The sequence below is a fragment of the Quercus robur genome, chromosome 2, assembly GCF_932294415.1.
Source record: "Quercus robur chromosome 2, dhQueRobu3.1, whole genome shotgun sequence".
Taxonomy (NCBI): Eukaryota; Viridiplantae; Streptophyta; class Magnoliopsida; order Fagales; family Fagaceae; genus Quercus; species Quercus robur.
The window spans coordinates 72,321,492-72,341,535 of NC_065535.1; the positions used below are offsets into that span (position 1 = coordinate 72,321,492).

The 20,044-nt window shown below is 36.8% G+C and overlaps 2 protein-coding genes and 1 pseudogene across 3 annotated transcripts; all 3 read right to left on the reverse strand.

The window, feature by feature from the left end:
• Positions 1–278: 278 nt before the first annotated feature.
• Positions 279–3,157, reverse strand: LOC126714897 (CASP-like protein 4A1). Its single transcript, XM_050415303.1, has 3 exons — positions 2,244–3,157; positions 1,876–2,011; positions 279–602 (listed from the first exon to the last, which is right to left on the reverse strand). Exons 1-3 carry the CDS (start codon positions 2,996–2,998, stop codon positions 411–413), a joined length of 1,083 nt encoding a protein of 360 aa, XP_050271260.1. The 5' UTR covers positions 2,999–3,157; the 3' UTR covers positions 279–410.
• A 1,505-nt stretch (positions 3,158–4,662) lies between these two features.
• Positions 4,663–14,314, reverse strand: LOC126714898 (protein farnesyltransferase subunit beta). 2 transcript variants are annotated; one of them, XM_050415306.1, is made up of 14 exons: positions 14,051–14,312; positions 13,843–13,929; positions 13,299–13,404; positions 12,711–12,746; positions 11,943–12,025; positions 11,793–11,846; positions 11,442–11,493; positions 10,804–10,868; positions 6,747–6,803; positions 6,566–6,638; positions 6,297–6,383; positions 6,061–6,220; positions 5,809–5,933; positions 4,663–5,125 (listed from the first exon to the last, which is right to left on the reverse strand). In XM_050415306.1, exons 1-14 carry the CDS (start codon positions 14,194–14,196, stop codon positions 4,889–4,891), a joined length of 1,368 nt encoding a protein of 455 aa, XP_050271263.1. In that variant the 5' UTR covers positions 14,197–14,312; the 3' UTR covers positions 4,663–4,888. The 2 variants fall into 2 exon arrangements, with proteins under 2 accessions (XP_050271263.1, XP_050271261.1); XM_050415304.1 differs by having other exon boundaries at positions 11,793–12,025; positions 14,051–14,314.
• LOC126714899 (DNA polymerase lambda-like) lies at positions 6,811–10,791 on the reverse strand (annotated as a pseudogene).
• Positions 14,315–20,044: the final 5,730 nt, after the last annotated feature.

Consider the following 20,044-nt stretch of genomic DNA (forward strand, 5'->3'; position numbering starts at 1 on the left):
TTCACGATGGAATCTCCCATTGATGTGAGAAGCTAAAAAACTACAATTCGCCATACTTCTATCCATGTATATAAAGCAGCTTTCTGTGATTTCTCTGAACCTTTAAACTTTCTAAAAGTTGATGACTACCCAAAATCAGCATCACATTAGTTGAGTTTTGAAGCTGTTTGAATGGTCTGTCAATCTCAGCATTACATTAGCAGATTTATCAAGCTTATCAAAGGGCTATGACAATCATCCATAGTTTCAAAATAAAGACAAGCATCTACTATCATACAAAGCTTTAAAACATTTCATTTTCATTAATTTTTCTTTTCAACAAACTAGTTTTTCAGGGAATAGAAAGACTAGTTCTTCATAAGTCGGACTTGGTATGATTTACTGATATGGCCAGACATTGGCAATCATGTTTAACTATGAAATTTTACAAGGGTATAACCACAAATGAGAGAGCTCAACGCAAAGGCCAGAAATGCAACAAAGGACAATCCCACGGACACAATTGCCATTTTAGGAAACTCATCTTTGCCCCAGTTGGATTGCCAAACATAAACTCTGGTGGCAGCCGATGATGAGGCTGATATAAGAAGATAAGTCAACATCTGCCATATCAAAACAAGAAGAACAGAATTTTGCTCTACATATTAGTATAGAATTCTTGGAATGAATCATATAAACATGCTCTTAATTAATTATGTCTTCATTTGGTATAACTTCTTTTCATTGGTTTATTTTACTTTTTTTTTTTTAACTAATCTAAGTAAAAATACAGCTGAACCTTGAAAAGGTGAATATGTCTATTATATTTATGTGTATCTTTTTATGTAAGTGCTGAATTTATGGGTAAACAGAGCCCAGTGGTATCCATATTCTTTTCAAGGGATCTTCAAGTCCCCCACTATATGATTTTGGGGTGAGTGGGAGCCTATGGACCTGCTGGAATAATGGGAAAAAGGAGGTGGCAAGGAACTTGAGCTAAAGCACCTACTCTTCTATTTAGTACTCCTTGTTTATGACCATGAGACTTGAAAATGACGTGCTGCATAGATTACTTTCAGTCCTAGAAGTTAAAGAGGAAGGAATTTTGTTCATTCCATCCCTTGCATTTGTATCTTGATTTTCTCCTTCTAAAAATTATATGGGTGGGTTTGAGTAAAAGTATAGTTGTATTTACAAAATGTAAGGTTTTGAAAAGCTATATATAAAATAATAATTTAAAAGATTAAAGTTAATCTAAACTTATGCCTAATACTACTTACTCAATAAGCATTTAAAAGCTATTTGACACACTAATAAAGTGATTATAAACCCACCATGAATATTCTTTGCTTTAGACTTTAGAGAGTGATAACTTTCTTCCTAGTGGCAATTATATAAACAGAATAGGAGAAAGCAGAGGCAGCATAAAACCATGGGGAAAAGGCAGAGAAAAGGTGACAAAAAGGTGGTCGAGGAAAGTCAACAAGAACATGGCCTGAAATTATGTGATCTAAGGCAAATTCTCCATGGACCACGCCCAACAAAGAGTGTGTAAAAAGAACTCATACTTTTTTGAAGTACAGAAGTTAGCAACTCATTTGGTGTAGGCAGGATTTATTCACAAATCTCTTATTCTGCCAGAAGAGATTTGGGATTTATTAGATTCTCTGAGCTGGTTGTGCAAATTAATACTGCAAACATCACATAAGTCCAAATACTCTGTGGGCCTAAATGCACTACATTTTCTACAAGCTGTGGTCCCCCATAATATGCTAAATCTTAAATTCATAATCTAGTCTATATTATATGTCTATATACCACAAGATGGGTAAGGGTTAGGTGTAATAATTGACACAAAATTAAGTCCTCGGCCATAATTCCCAAACAAAGACTTGCCTGGTCCATAGAGAAATCAAAGTAACGACGGAAGTGGTGGTGGATTATATGTCTTCCGGTGGTGAAATACTTGACTAAATCACAGAGTTGTAACCCTGAGTATACAAAGCCTATGACATTCACTGCCAAACAGTACCTGCAATTACATAAAAATCACAAAATTTGACAAGCATAACAATACCGATCAAAATTACAGTGGCTGAAAACCCAAACAATTTTAGACCCATGATCCAAAAACTCAAAACAAAATAAAGGGTACTGCCTTAAAACCTTGTTTTGGAAACAAATTTCTTTCTTTCTTTTAAGTGTTTTTTTTTTTTCTTTGAGTGAGTAACTGACTGACTAACTGACAGAGAGAGAAACATTACCTGAACTCCTTGTACCAGTAAAAGGAATCCAAAGCCCAACCTTTTTGCTTGTCAGCCGCCATAACCGAAAAGGAGATCAAGCAAAACACAAACGCACAAATCCTTAAACCCAAAAACGTTTTCTTCATCATGTTGTTGTCCCTCCTCGTCTTCTTGAGAATAGACGGATCTGGTCTCAGTCTTCTACTACCACCACCACCACCACCAACACCAAAACCACTATCAACATCAACAACAACCCCTTCTTGAACTTCTCTAACGCTGGTGTAGCCGTGTTGGGCTTCTGGGTCCACCCTGGTGGTGAACACAAGTGGGTCAGCCTTGAACGACCGGTTAGCCACCGCGGCCAGCGGTTTTGGTGGTGGGGTTCTGTTGGGTGCGGAGGGGAGTTTGTACTCATGGCTGTAAGTGGGAGGAGAGGATGGGTTGGAGTTGGAGCAAAGAGAAGAGACTGAGGATGATGGGGTATATGCTTTTGGTGGTGATGTGGGTTTGTGGTCTATGTGGGATTGAGGAGGTGATGATAGTGATGGTTGGTCTGAGATGGTGTACTTTGCTTCTCCTTCTTCTCCTTCTTCTTCTTCTTTGTCGATGTGGGATTGAGTAGGTGAAGCGTGGATGGTGTGTGGTGATTGATCTGAGATGGTTTCCTTTTTTTGTACTCCATCATCTTCGTCATCATCTTCTTCTTCTCTGTGATCTTCTTCTTCTTCTTCTTCTTTCGTGTCCATTTTTTGGTCTGAGTTTATAGACATACTTTGGGATTATCTTTAAATATAAGTGAAGGAAGAAGAGGGGCTAAATGAGTGGTGGAGTGAGGAATTGGCAGTTTTCAGTTTTCGCTTAAGCATAGAGTGCATTCTTGCTTAAACATAAAACCTGACTTGACTTGCCAAAAGACTGAAAGAGTGTTCCCATGAAAAAGGCCATTGTGAAAAAAAATAAATAAATAAATAAATCAAACAAACTTATTTAACTCTCATAATGACTTTTGGAAAAAAAACAAAATATAGTAGTGGTTAAATTCGCATATAATAAAATTACATAGTTGAATCTTTTTGTTTAGTACATAATTGAAGATAGATTTTTTTTGAAGCCAATTGAAGATAATTACATCCGATTCCAAAATTTTAAAATTAAGGATTTGTTATTGTTGTTGTATAGTACACACTTCACTCAAAGATAACAGAATTGAAATTTTAGTGGTATTATAAATAAATGTATTTATTTAGTTTACTTAATTTTTGTTCAATTTTCAAAAGGTATAACTTTACTTTTATCTAACTTATTTTTTTTAAATCCAATAAAAATAAATTTTCTTAAAATAATTAGAAATCCAATTATCTTTTAAATCAAATAAAAACATTAATTTTTTAAGATTATTTAAAAACACAACTTTTGTACCACAATTTTTGCTATCATCTTAACATGCAGGAAAGTGGTAAACTCATGTAAAAATAATGACTCACCAATTCTAAATTATACATTCTTAGAAGAATACTTTTTCACACTAGTACTATATATCTAATATTCCACACATATATCTACGTCTATGTGGGAATGTATATATTTTAATCTATAAAAATTATATGAAAAAAAAATGTGAAATTGTAAGCATGAGAGGATCAAACCCAACTAATTTTTTGTATGAAGTTTATCTACTCATTTTTCCTTCTTTATTATTGAACCCAAAAAAAACCACCCACATACGCCCTATGATTGCATCCCAAAAGAAAAAGAAAAAAACCCATGAATATGATTGCAACTCTTCCCGGCCTCTTTGGTTGGAAGTTGCAATATGAACTGTGAAATACATAAAAGAATAGTGGCATTATGAGACTATTATCAAACAGAAAACAAAAATTTAATTGGTCTTGAACTCTTTCAAATCCTGATTATTTCTCAAATTAAGGCCCACGTATTTGAACTCTCTCAGCCCTGGTGTCGAATGCTGATTTGCTGAAAGTGGATGAAAGTACTAGAGATGTTCTTAAAAAAAAAATTAGACTTTAAAGTTTAAACACTATTCGCAAACAAATAAATTAGAAGAAGCTTCACCCAAAAAGCCAAAACCAAAAAGTCGCAGGGCGGTGGGAACAAAAGCTTTAGCAAATCTAATCAGAAATGCAAAGTGTTACTTTCAGAAGGTCACTGTAAACGGGACCCAAATCCTTTTTTATGTTACACAAATAATTGACCCCAGCTACTATTATATGTATAGAAAGCAGAGTTCCAGCTCATTAGCTTATGCTATGGCCAAAATCTGACAATAGTATAGTTAGGTACAACCGGACTTTTGGTCCCAAATGAGCCAAACGACAACTCGTTTAGTAAAGCTCATTTTCTTGGACTTATTGGACTCTTAAAAAAAATACTTCCAAGTCTTCAAACAAAAGGGTATAATAAATCTTTAAAAATCTGAAAATAACTAGTACTCCATTGTCATCACATTTCTTTAATACACTCCCATGGCAAGTTCATAGTTAATCAATTCCAAATTGCAATTCACCATACCTGATTACATGGTATAATTCATGATCATATTTGCTTCTCTTAACCTAACAGAAACAATTTGTAGGGTAGTATACATTTACATTATAAACTTCAGTCCTGCAGATTGACAAACCTAACAGTAAGAAATTTGCTTAGGGCGTGTCAAAGAACTCATGTGCTTCATAGTACTGATCTAAGACAACATTGAAGAGAGGGTGGGTGCGTTCCAAGAGATTGGCATAAGGACCCATTACTGCATTTGGCAACGGTGGAGTATCCTCATCCTGTGACCAACTATGTTGAGACAATGAGAGACCGCTTAGAGAATAACACGTGTGATAAAAGTCCCTGTGCTTCCCGGGCTTGTCTTTCAATCCACCCTTCATGTCCTGCGTCAACCAAATTATGCCAGAATATTAACCCCTTGGAAGTAGGATACAAAATAGCATGTCAAAACAATTTATCAACAACCAATACAAAATCATTCGCCCAAAAACACCAACCATACAATACAACATCATCAAAGTCAAAAGATGCCATTATGCAATTCAGGATATTGAACATTCATATGGCACTTTATTAATTGGAATGTTTGGGGCGGCCATTAGTTAAATGTTGCAAGAACTTTGGAAATCATAATTATTTCAGAACCTGAAAAGTGCTTAAAATTGCTAGAGTAGCATTTCCAGTTCAGGTAATTTGCTAAATCCATGCATAGAGAAAAAAAAAACCTCAAACTTTGTTTCCTTCAGTGCTTAAGATATCCACCACGTTCTACTTTTATTTACCTTCTTAAGCAAAAGCCACCAACTCTTCCTGGTTCCCATGGTCCAAAGAGCTAAAAACTCATTTCAGAAACTTAAAATTGATAGTTGAACACCCCACAAAAATATTAAAGGTAAGGGACTTAGTTATAGCACTGAAAAGCTGAAAAGTAAATTCTTAAAAGACAGCCTATTTTCCAGACCTTTCATGAACAAATCCTAAGGCAATAATCAGGCAGATGCACATACAAAATTAACCAATCAAGCATCAAGTTACTACAACATTTAATCAAAGGTCAAGTTTGCACCTGTGCACATAACAGTATATATTGTTGCAAAGACCATCTGTGATAAAGAGCTTCCATTTCTCCAGGTTGTTTGACAAAATTATAACCAATACTGTTTAAATTTACTGGACAGGAAGCATTCGTGCCTGCAGACAAGTAAGAACAAAGACTTGAACATGGACCACATGATATATGAAGTGGACAAGAACTACAAATATCAAGTGCAAATTTTAACCTATTCATAAAGAATAGAGAATTTAAAAAACATCTCACCTCCCAGCTTAGAATGGCAAGTCTTATCATCAACTTGAGTCCCATCTGAACTTCCTTCCCCTCCAGATATATCAGAGGCTACACCAGTTTGTGGGCCAAAATTTGCAAGTTGTTCATCAAGAATAGCATGTAACCTTTGTAATAATGCAAACGCACCTCCCTGATCACTCTCTTTGTATTAATTCCACTATAAATAAGAAGGAACACTGAAGAATTGGCAGGAAGGAAAAAATTACCTGCCAAAATGAGTAGCAACTATCAACCAATTTATTTGTTCTTCCCTGAAATCCACCCTCCCTACCTTGTCGAAATGCCACCCAATCCTAGACAGTAGCAGACATTTGATAAAGTAGAATAACAAAAATGTTCACAGAAATCATCAGAAGGGAAATGCTCAACAAATAAACGCACAAGCAATACAGCAAAATTGTTCCACAAGTTATATAAAGCCAGATTATGAAATAACTTGTACCAAACATCACAAAGAGAGACAAGATTGCCTTACTAGTAAACCAGCCAAGTCCAAACGATTAACCTCATTTATCAGAATCATTGTGGCAAACCCACAAAAGGTGTACCTAATAATCAAGTAGTCAAATATGTGAGAAGCAACCTTGAGTGCAAGCTGTGATAATCAACTCAAAAGATATGTAGGGAAGAGAAAATATGTACAGCATGAAACATACCCACCATGAGCTTCAGCACCTGGTTCCCCAGAAATACCACCTTCATAAGTTTGACAGCTACAGAGAGACGGCAGAATAAACAACTATTAACTACTTACATTAACCAAGAAATGCAGATAAGGGCAAAATTTAAGTAAGCAATCCAATAATACTGTTTTAATCAGTATGCAGAAGGATAAATTTCTACTCATTGCCAACAAAAGCAGAAGGTGAAAGCAGCCAAAAACTTTCCAAAACAGTGCAGATTACCCAGTGCCACAGACTAACTGCACAAGTACTCATCAAGACAGCTACATTACAATGCAACGAATACTGAAACTAGCAAAGGACATGATTGTAAATAACTTCAAGAAGTGACCTCCAATTCAATTCTATCATGAATTCAAATAACATCCCTTCCTTTAAATTTTATATATATATATATGAAAGATAATCTTTTTTAGACATGTTCTCCTTATAATTTGTTTTTGTACATGATCTATTATCATCCCCTAAAACACTTGTTTTCTCTCTCTCTTAGCACTCTCATGATTGTCCCCTCCCCTTTTTCTTTCATCTCTACCTCATTAATGTCAAAACCAACTCATTAGGGATGGAAAATACCTCCAACTCGTACCAAACCCCACCAGCCCCACTCCTGCCCTGAACAGGTTTTCCCTGCCCCAAAGAGGGGAACAAGGCACCCCTGATCCGAACACACCCTACCCTGTTGCCATTCCTAGTTAAACCCTTTGTTTGAATTACATATCTTACAAGGCTAGCACGCCAAAGAAAAATCTCTCTCTATGACCTGTTTTTATATCATAATTTGCAAGGAAAGCATGCCAAAAAAATTCTCTCGGCCAACATAAGAGTGAGGGAGTTTTCAGTTTATTATGGTACAGAACCAAGCATGGTAGATCCTATGTACAGCATGCTTATACAAACTAGCTCACAGATTCCTTTCATGTGGTTCAAGCCAAGGAAATCCCAGGAAATCAAACACCTCTTTCTCTGTGTTTAATTTCAAACTTCAACTGGCGCTCTTGCCCCATTTACCACCTGGACTGTGAGTTGCCGGAAACAGCCCTGTATCATCAAGCTGGGATCCTTCAGATTCTGCCAACAATGTCAACCTCCTATTCAACACATCATTCCCTGTGCAAGCTATTAGTCCAAAACTCTAAATGCACATATGTACCTTGGGTATACCTTCAAATCTATGTGGTGCCGCAGCTCATGTCCAGGATATGTGCATAGACCAAGTGCAACACCAGAATCAGTACCCTCCTTACTGTGAGTACTGAAAACCAAATCCTCTTCATATCCTCTCTTAGGGCTGTTTGGTAGAGTAGTTTGAGAATTGTTGTTTAGAGTTTTTTGGAGTTTTTTGAAATACGTGTAGGTGAAAAAGTGTGTGGAAATGTGTGTAATGTTGTTTAAAATGTGAAAATTGTTGTTTGAACTTGATGACCAAACAGGCCCTAAATGATCCTCTGCAGATGATGATCACTGCAGGCAAAATATCCTGAACAACTTCTGAAGAAGAAGCTCCATCTCTTGCACCTCATGACATAGAATCCTCTACTTGATATCATCAAGACATTTTAACCCAATTATTTGTAAATTTGTTAATGAATCCTCAATTTTTGGATCATCTAGTGTATGATATCCTTTCTCGTATAACTTCAGGGCAGTGGTGGGACCAATACCCCAAACTTCACAAAATAAGGTGATTGTCCATATATTTTCATCTTTTTCAAAGTGCTCCAGCTTGGATAACTTTCCAGTTGTCACTATCTCCAGGATATGATCTTGCAATGAGTTTCCAACCAAGGGAAGGCCTTTGACCTGGTCTCCACTTTCAATTTTAAACAAGAACTTCTCAATAACTGGGATAGCCTTGTAGTAGCTGAATGACCTCCAATCATCACCCAACACGCTATATATGTTAATAAGCTTCCCAAATATCTTGTTTATATTCCTGCTTAAGGACCATATGGCAAGGATGTTTGCAATGCGTCAACATCCTTATTAAAAGGATCTGGAGTGTGTGGACTGGTATTCACAGGGCTTAAAGTACAGGGTGACCAGGTGAGTCATCAGAACTTCTGGGAGAACTTGTTGCCTCATCTAGAGCATACTATTTGCATCTACTTTGCTTTCTGCATTTGAATCTTTTGAATTTTCAGGAGAGGATCTGATCTTTTGCTATATTATGATTCTTCAGCACTAGAAATGTTTGTGTTGACTTCCTTAGGAACTAAATATTTGTCTGGGATAATGTACAAATTCCCAAATACCTTTTCTTCTAATCTCAAGCTGTCCCCTATCCATTGATAAAGAAGAACACTTCCCTTAAAACGTTCCAAGATTTCAGGGAAGAGCATCCAAGTTCATAGCAAATACATGAGTGACCCTTTTCAATTGGCACTCTTCTATTGCAGCCCCCATTTGCACCAGTTTCTGCTTCCGCATCTGTAATCAGTGAGGCTGGACTCCGTGTCAGACTAAGAAAGCTACCATTTCTGCGAATTTCCCATGTTGGTCGTGAGGTCTGTTTTTTGTTGGCTTGGCACCATTCACAGCTCTCTCCAGATGACTTTTGTAACAGTTTAAGGGGTTTTAAACCCTTTTTTTTTTTTACAAACATCTGTTCTCATTATTAGATTTCAATTCTACCATTTCTTTAATTTTCATGTAGCATTTTAAGTACTATATGGCAAGGATGTTTGTAATGTGTCAACATTCAGTTACAAAAGTCAACATATCTCAGCTATATTCCTGCTTAAGGACTATATGGCAAGGATATTTGCAATGTGTCAACATCCTCATTAAAAGTATCTGGAGTGTGCGAACTGGTATTCACTGAGAATATGGGGTGAGTCATCAGAACTTCTGGGAGTACTTGGTGCCTCATATAGAGCATACTTTTTGCATCTTCTTTGCTTTCTGCATTTGTACTTTTTGAATTTTCAGGAGAAGATCTGATCTTTTTGCCATGTGATCGTTTTTCAGCACTAGAAATGTTTGTGTTGCCTTCCTTAGGAACTAAATATTTGTCTGGAATATTTTACAAATCCGCAAATACCTTTTCTACTAATCTCAAGCTGTCCTCTATCCACTGATAAAGGAGAACACTTCCCTTAAAATGTTCCAAGTTTTCAGGGAAAGGCATCCAAGTTCATAGCAAATACATGAGTGACCCTTTTCAATAGGCACTCTTCTATTGCAACCCACATTTGCACCAGTTTTCTGCTTCCACATCTGTAATCAGCAAGGCTGAACTCCATGTCGGAGTAAGAAAGCTACCATTCCTGCATATTTCCCATGTTGTTTGTGAGGGGGAGTTTTGTTTTTTATTGGCATGGCACCATTCACAGCTCTCTCAGGCACTTTTGCTTCTTCTCCCACAAGCCAGATGACTTTTGTAACAGAATGAGGGGTTTTAAACCCTTTTTTTTTAAAAAAAAAAACATCCCTTCTCATTATTAAATTTTAATTCCACCATTTCTTTAATTTTCATGTAGTGTTTAAGTAGTTCACAGTTACTAAAAAGGGGAAAAAGTACATCAAGGGGAGAGCAAAGAATACATTGTGAAGAAAATCCTAGAGGTCATTGCCAAGTGCTCCTATGAGCAAGATTAGACCCTAAAGAACGACAGCATTTCATGAAGAATTAAGCATCACAATCCAAAGATAGATTACACAATAAATGAGTAGCAAGGCAGACTGGCCTCTATTTACAATTATATAACTTTAACTAGAACGACCTAATTTTTAGAGATTTCATTTACATACCCTATTGATTCAAAAATAGAAGGACCGGGCTTTTATGGGGAGTCAATAAAATAGCATTCAACATTGGAATGTTTTAAATTTTCAAACACAAATATATGATTCTACCACAATATGTAAGCTTGCCATGCTACATTCAAGAGTATTCAAAGTAGAAAGACCAACTAAGCATAAAAAATAATAATAAATAAATAAATAAAAAAGATTAAAAAGAAAAGAAAAGAATGCTCAACCAGATAGCTTAGCACAAAATCAAACTTAATGGAAGCTAGAGACCAACCTTAAGATGTAATCTCCAACATTCTGAATCAGTTCATCATCCAAAATATTAAGAACACTTGCAACCTGGTCGATCAAAAAGAGTGGTGTCCAAAGATTGGGAAATCAGAAAAATAATTTGCTAAAACACAATCATGAACAGAGCTACTGTAAAATGTTTACACAGACATGTGGAAGCAAAGAACAAGGTTTGATAATAAAAATTATGACAGAAGAGACAAAAATCAAAACCAATGGAAAACGTGAATTTGGAAGATCTATCAAATTAGTCAAGCATTGGGTTCGAAAAATTAAAAGATGTACCAGTAAAAGCATTAACAAGTCCGCAAAACCTTTGAGAAACATTTCTTGATACAATGCTCTTAAGGCCTCACCTTTTACATCATCAAATAATTAGAGGGTAATGTTCTTAAGGCCACAAAAGATGTTCTTAAGGCCTCACTTTTTACATCATCAAATGATTTCCCTACCAATTTACTTGATACAATGCTCAAGACACTGCATGCTGTGTTATAAAATAGAGAGACACAATTAGAGGGCAATGTTCTTAACTGTAACAAGTATGTGTGTGCACCAAACATGTTTGAGAAGCATGCGAATGCATCAAGAGTGGGAGAGAGAATTAACAGGCTAACTTACAGAGATGGCAGTGTAGCAAGCGCGAACATCAATTTCTCCAGCATCATGCATCCTGATAAAAAGGGATTTCTGATATTAAAAAGTAATCATATGGTGCTTAAAATTCATAATCTATACATACTTATACAAGTAGTAAGCATAAAATAGTTAGCACTCCATAAATTTATAAACGCCCCCTCTAAAAATTTACCAAACAGGGAGGGGGATGGAAAAAATTGTAAACAGAGAGAAATAAATAGAGGTCCAATACAACAACATTCTTTGAAAACACAGGTGTATAAATTAACAGCATTGGCCACCCATGTAAATTCAGCTATTGTTATAGAATACACAATTACTATGATGTCACACCTGAAGGCCCCACTTGGCTGTTTCATTCGCTTCAAAAACATGTACACTTTCTCTCTGCAAAATATTTTAAAATCCATGTCATTTGGTTCGAAATGACTCCAATATGCACTATTGCAAAAGAAGTGAGATACTTCAAACATGACAGACCACCTATTTATTGATGACAAAGATCTGTCACCACCCACTGTAATAAGTGCATTTACGGCAGCATAAGTTGTTGCAAGATGAGGCAACTGAGCAGAAGATCATAAAGGTTAATGATTATAAATAGAAACATAAAATAAGTCAAGAAGGTGAAAGAGAATAGCAGGATAATCTTCAATTAAAAAAAAAAAAAATGAAAAAGGATGCAGAAAAAAGACAGGAAATATTTGAAACCCACTATATTCTAAGTTACCAGGAATCAGCCTCTCCAAAACAAATTGGATGTTAGGCTGTCTACCAATCACCACTCCTAGACCCCGCAAAAGTAGGAGCATTGTGCACTAGGTACATATTCTAAGTTAGCAACTCTAGGAGACCAACAAATAAAAACAGCCAACAACCAAAAAATCCTATTAAATGACATGATTCCAAATTTGATAGCTTCTCCAATGCAACACCACTAAGTCAGATCAAAAGCATGCCATGCGAAACCCATATTTGTCCCTTCTCTTAGAAAACGAACACATATAAAGGTTCTAATATCATGATAATATAATTTATTTTTATCAGCTAACACAAGGCCATTTAGTTCACTTCTTATGCATTACAGCTAAGAAAATAGTAAGTTACAAACAAAGGGAAAAAAATAAAATAAACAAAATGCCATTTCACCACTAAGATATGGAATTTCAGATAAAATCAGTTTAAATTATCATAAATTATTCCAATAGTATTTAACAAGAAAATATATCAACAATGACAACATGATCTTGCCTGTCCAGGTCCACCACCATATCCACCGTTTGGATCCTGCAAGTAAAAGATAACAACGGAATTCATGAAATTCTGTCAGGTAAGAGGGCCAATGAATGTATGGTTTGCACATAACCCAAAAGAAATAATTAAAGTCATATGAATCCAAAAAAAAACTGGAAAACCAATATTAATGTTAAATAAGTAAGGGTAAACAAGGTAATAGTTGAACTCTATGATTACTACTGCAGTTTCTGGAAATATCACGCAATTTTACAGCACGGAATGGAGGATACTAGACACTTCCAGTGAAGCAGCAAATACATCCCAAATTAAACTCTTAAGGAAATATTTATTTGATCAAAAGGAAATTTGTGTTTATGTTGAAGAAGAAAGCAATGGGAATCTACACCGAGTTTCCAATCATAAGTTCTAAAATAGGCCAAGGAGGTATTTGTGTCCAAAAGTGACACCTATTTCTTTGATGCTAGTGATATTAAATATACTTGCAGCTGCTAACAAAATATTAGAGAGAGACTTGAACAAAACACAATATGAATAATTTTTGAAGCAAAACAATGTAACATAGCTTTGATTGAAACTGCAAACCTGACAACGACTAAGAAAATCGACGACATTATTTTCCACTTCATGCTCAACATAATCCCCTAGCAAAGCGATTGAGTGAAGGATCCAGTAGCAAAGCCAAGGCCGACTGTAAAAAGGCAACATTAGACGCCGATGATACAATATAAGAATAACTCAACAGTATGCACAAGAATGTCACATTACGAGAAAGAAAGTACCAACAGTTAATTTAACACAAATAACTTCTCTCGAGGCTCGACTTATTATTACACAAGCCTTAGGATCATAACAGATTAAATCTCAGACCACAAAACGAAAATGCACAACGCCTAAAGCTACTACGATACAACCTATTTTTTTACTACAAAAAGCTTAGGAACTTGACTTTGGCAGTGAACATGATTGGTGTCAGTAACTTTTTTTTTCTAGCATCGCTCCAAAATTGAAACTAAATATAACTTTTATTAAACATAATGTCACGTAATTTAAAATCAATTCACAATGTACACCATTTAAATTTGTGATAATGAAAATTCTCATATGAGCAAGAGAGATAGAGAGATACTTGGCATCCAAGACGCAAAACGAAGGGTCGAGACGTTTGAGACCTTTGGTGAGGTACTCGAGGTGATTATCACGTTGAAGCTCCACCCTACATCAAAATACATATATAACCAAAAACAACAACAAATTGAAACCCTAAGCCTAAAAAGTATTTTTTTTGATTGAGGAGAAAATTAAAGCTAAAAGAGAGAGAGAGAGAGAGAGAATACAAGGCGGATTTGGCGTTGCGAGGAAGGTTAGCAAAGAGGTCGAATATCTGAAAGACTTGATTATCGACCACCCATTGTTCTTGCTGTGTTTTTGTTGGTGCTGCTGCTGTCATACTGTTGTGGTTTGCACTCTCTGCACTGCTCATTAACTATAATTTACGCTATTCTATAGAAAGTTGAAAAAAATAAATAAAAACAAAGCGACCCGCGAATCAACTTTTTCTTTCTTTCTTTCTTTCTTTCTTTCTTTTTTTTTTTTTTTTTATGCAGAAGATTTTTTTTTATGTTTTTTTTTTTATGCAGAAGATTTTTTTTTATGCAGAAGAATCAATCCTCTTCCTCCTTGCCTTCTTTTAAAAAAAATACGGATGGAGGACACGTGTTAAATAACAAATATGAGGGCAAAAAGTAAGCCACGTCAAACACAACTTGTTTCTCTTAACCAGACTTTTCGGCAACCATACACCTTGGCAAAGCCTTGGGTTGCAGTCCGTCGTGGACAGCGAAGACATCTGATAAATGGGCGGCGTGGGTTTTCCAAGGGAAGTCACCCATGGTTTTGTCATAAATTGTCACAATTTTTGTTACAAGTTATAACTATCTTACGTATTAGATAAAATTGATTATTTGTGATTTTCACATGAACCGTTATTTTTTCTCCGTCATTCGCAGTCTGTCACACTAATAGATGAAGAACAAGTTATGTCATTTTTATATGATCTTAGAATTTTTCTTGTCAAATACTCAAAATTCCATTAAAGGGTTTTTTTTTTTTTTAATCGATTACAAGTTTTTGATTGTTGATAAGTTTGAGTGACATGGATTATTTTACATTTTTGTAATACTCTCATAACAAGTCTTAGCTAGTATATAAGTTATTATTGGTTTTAATCTAAATCTACAACTTAAATTACTTTGTTACCTTATATCTAAAAAAGGAATTTACTTTTTTTCCTACCCATAACAGCATTTCTTAAAAAAAAAAAAAAAAAAAAGTTGATGTCACATTTTCATATTCCTTTCCCAATGTTTTTGATTTTACGGATTAGATTACCCACAAATCGGATCGGGTCAGGTCGGGTCGTATTGAGTTTTACATGAACCTGTCTTCCAACCCATCATAATTCGGTTCTTGTACACATAAATCCGCAATGGACTCTGTGAGCAAGTCCGCTATTGGGTGATTCACGAGTGTTAGGCCTTTTTTTTTAAAGCCCATATCAAACCAAGCCCAGAAGCATTACTCAAAACATACTTAATTGGGAGTTTGGAAAATAATTATGTTTCCACCATGTGTGTTGGATGGGGTCACTTGGTTGAGTTGTTAGTCCTATTAATAGTTTTTTCTTTTCTTTTCTTTTTCTTTTTTCTTTTTTTTTTCTTTTCGCTTTTTGCTTTGGGCGTGAATCACGTGATTGACTTGTTGGTTGCCTCTTTTTTTTCTTTTTTGGGTAAATTGCAAATTACACCCCTGAAGTTTGGGGTTGACTTGATTTTACACCCCAAAGTTTCAAAAACTTGATTTTACACCCTGAAGTTTGGTTCCGTTAGTAATTCACCTCCCACGGTTAAGTTTTGCTATTAAGTGACACATCATCGTGCTGATGTGTTCTATTTTTGCCAAATAAGCATCAAAACTACGTGTTTCAGCTATGATCAAGAGAAGAGCTGGCAGTGGCACAAATCAAAACTATACGTCATTTTAGCCTAAAGTTAAAACAGAACCACAAACCCAGCTCTTCTGCTCTGCAACTTCTATCGTGAGTCAGTCCGTCGAAGGCTTCTCTTTAGCTCAGTAAGCCCACACGGCCAGGCCTCCCCTAACCACGAACCCAGCTCCTCCACTCGTGAGCCCATCAACCCAACCAGATGAGGTCGAATGCGGCTGCCACGGTTCCAGCCACAGTGACGGCCAAAGCAATGGTTATTAGTTATCTTCGACTGGAAGGATTTTTATTTTTATTTTCGAAGCCATATTTGTGAATTGATTGTTAAATTAGTTGCATTATATCATTTTATTATTTATGTATGTTGATTGGATGAATTCTATCGAATTTCCACCATAAACACATAATTTCAATAGAGAAGCAAGTTGCACAGTGAATTTAAATCATACACATATAGACAGTTCCAGCAACAAATCAATCACCCAAATTTTTTTACAAAAACCCCACCAATCCCAATCAACAAAAACCCCAAAAATCTAAGACTTACAAAGGCCAAATCCGAAAAGAGACACACGAGAAGAGCAGCTCACAGAGTTGGAGAAGTCTAGACGTCACCACCGAGGCCGCCTGAAGCCGTCACCATGGCCGCCGAGGCTGCCTGGAGCCGCCGCCATCGCCTGGGTTCACAAGAGCCGATGGGTTCGTGGGGATTGGGTTCGGTCTGTCTGGGTTCACAGGTGCAATTGGAGCTAGGGGAGGTCTGGCCGCGTGGGGCTCACCGAGCTGAAGAGAAGCCTTCAACGGACTGACTCACGGTAGAAGTTGCAGAGTAGAGGAGCTGAGTTCCTGGGTTCTGTTTTGGATTTTAGAGTTAGGTCTTCATGGTGTCGTTTAAGTTAGATGCTAGTGTTTTAACTTTAGGCTGAAACAACGTAGTTTTGATGCTTATTTGGCAAAATTAGAACACATCAGCATGATGATGTGTCACTTAACAGCAGAATTTAATTGTGGGGCGTGAATTGCTAACAAAACCAAACTTCAGGGTGTAAAATCAAGTTTTTGAAACTTTGGGGTGTAAAATCCAGTCAACCTCAAATTTCAAGAGTGTAATTTGCAATTTACCCTTCTTTTTTTATTGGGCGTGATACAATATATCGGTAGTTGTGTGGGTGCTTTTATCTTTTATCTTCTTTTTTTTTTTTTTTTTGGTTTAACTGGACAAGATTTTTCTTTTTTTAATAAATTTTGGGTGATTCACTCTTTTTTTTTTTTTAATTGGACATAATTTTTAACAAATATATATGACTAAATTTATACAAACTCATTTTTTTCCATTTTTCAATTTTTCCATCTCTAACCAAATAAAGATGAGAGAAACTAAAATATCTTCTATGTGATGATGCCAAAATTGTCAGTCCTTGTGAGTGCGTCCAGATGGAGCTATGTCATTGCCTGTGTCTCTACAAAATATGGACACCGGTGTGGTACCTGCCACAACGTCTCCGATGCCAAAATCAGTACAAAGAAACCTTGAAACCTTTGGAGAACAACACAGAAAATCAAAGAAACTATTAGTGCTTTTTGGTGTGTTTATGTACCTGGTTTGTAGCTGTTTGAAGCGTATATATACAGCTTTGTGGTTCTTAACCGTTGGGGGCCTTAATTATGGCTTTAGTGCCCTTTTTGTAACACCTCAAAGCCATGAATATGGGTTTTGATGAGACTCCAACGGTTTGCCAACTGTTTAGTAACTATGCGAGGCATTGAATGTTCTTATTTATGGTTCCTCTATGTTCATCCGTGTTGCACCGAGGTGGACGAGTATGTTTTATGAGATCGTCCAGAGAAATTGAGTTCATCTGTCCTATCAACTGCCCCCGGGTTCTGTGGTCGTCGTGATCTGCCATGACGACCATCAGAAGATGAAAGGTTTCCTAATCTGACACAGTTCTTGAGATTTCGCTCCATATTTAATGCGTAGTGGCAGGGCCACACATATCGTGGCCACGTGGCGTGTTCTGACCAGTGGAGTTAATGCTCCAATTGTGCGGCACTTGGGGTTTCCCGTTGAATTTTAGTTTTTTGTGCCTTGGTTTTTAAACTTCCCCTCTTTTCACTTTCCCTTCACTTTCTCCAATTTTCAATCATTGTTCTAAGCTTCTTCTTCTCCAACTTTCTTCTGCGTTTTTCTTCGAGCTAGTGCATTCTGTGGCTAGGTTTTCTGTGCTTTTTTTAGGTATGTTTTTCTTCTCCCCCTTCTTTTTTAGATACAGATCAATGCTTAGTCTCTAATCTTGCTTTCTCTTCTTGTTTTGTGTTTGTTTTGGGGTTTTTGTTTTTAGGATTCATCCCTATGTCTGGTTTTCATGGTAAATAGCTCTGAGGTTAAGGTAGCCTGCCCCTCGTTTTCTTTCTTTTTTGCACGTTTAGGGGCTTCTTTGGGTACTTCCCGTGTCTTTCTCCCTTTGGTTGCAAATTTTTTCTCTGAGGGTAGTAGTTTAGGCGTGGTGTTGGGTAGTTTATTCATGTTGCTTTGCTAATCAATTGACTAGTTTGAGGGTTTATTGAGTGAGCAAAAGGCAATGTCTGAGGTGAGATCAAGTGAGCCGGAGACCGAGTTGTCATCTAATGACAATCCCATGGGGGTAGAAGTAGATACTGCGGTCTACGTTCCTCAAGAAGTTAGGGCTTTTCATACCCTCGGGGAGGTGTGCGGTTTAGATGACGAGACACTGTCTAGATTTTGGGATAGATTTCAATTCCCTAAGAGGGTTAGGGTTCGTCTTCCTCAAGAGGAGGAACGAGCTTGTCATTTTTCTCCCGAGTAGGTATGCTTCTACAAGGCTACTTTCCTATATGGGCTTAGGTTCCCCATCCACCCATTCATCATGGAGCTCCTAGATCGCTTTGGCATCACTCCTGGGCAACTTATGCCCAATTCATGGAGGATAGTGGTCAGTTGTATAGAAATATGGCTGGCTACTACTAAAGAGGATATGATCAGGGTGGCCTTGTCATGTCCACAAAATCGTCCAAGTAATGTACTTGTGTAATTTCAGTCCCTTTTTCTTTTTTCTTTTTTTCGTCCTAAGGGCTTCAATTTTCTTTTCAAGTGCTAGGGGAAAGCCTTCATATCACCTCGGAGTTCCTCACTTAGGAAGCAAAGGTCGCGTCTGTGATGTCCAGGATGGAGGCTCTGGAAGCGGAGAACTCCAAATTGAAGAAATACCTAATTGTCGCCATGGACAAGGCCAATACCATCAAGGAGAAGGCCAAGACCTTGAGCGGCAACCTCAGGGTCGAGCAACAGTTAACTCTGGAAAAGGATGAACAACTTCTAGCTGCCAAGGAGAAGCTTAAGACCATTGCTGCTAAGGCCGTTGAGGCTTTCCAGCAGACTGAAGAATACCACACAGTACTCTTCAGTTGGTACTTTAAAGGCTTTGAGCTCTTGAGAAGGTACTTCGTCAAGCACCCCGCCGGAGTAGATCTAAAGAATTTGGACCTGGAAGAGGTGGATAAAGAGATGGCTACTGACGAAGCTTCTCAATCCTTGATTCTTGAAGGCGATGCTCCTGAGGGTGCTCCTACTGACATTGTTGCCGATGCCTAAATCTGTTACTTCTCTTTTGTAATCCCTGCTTCTTCTTTTTTAAAGTGCCCAATGTGTTTTTCCGCTTTTTAATTCTACTTTGAGAACAATATTCCAATTTGAGAACAATCTTACCCCGTGTTTAAGGGCTTATAAATACAATGCTAGTTGCCCGTTGTCTTTGGGCTTTCACTTCTGTTTGTAATTTTATACTTACTTGTTTGCATTCTTGTCTCTATTTGCTTTGTTTCTTTGGTTGTTTCTTCTTCGTCAGTAGCTTGTATTGTTGCTGCTTAGTTAAACTTTTCGTTGGGACTTGCACTTATTGAAGGATTATTGTCTCGGTGATAACTTACATCCGTCTTAGGCGGAATTTTGTTACTTGGTCAATTTTATGCTTGACTTGCTCCCTTTTGAGGGTCTTGTCATTTTTTGACTTTGTCAATAACTTACATCTGTCTAGGCGAAATCTAGTTACTTAGCCAATTTTTTATGACTTACACCCATTTAAGGGATCTTTTTATTTTTGTGGTTTCGTCGGTAACTTACATTCGTCTAGGCAGAATCTTGTTACTTAGCCAATTATTATTATTATTATTTTTTTTTTTTTTACTTACATCCAGTTAAGGGATCTTGTCATTTTTATGACTTCGTCAATAACTTACATCCGTCCAGGCAAAATCTTGTTACTTAGCCAATTTTTTTGACTTACACCCATTTAAAGGATCTTATCAT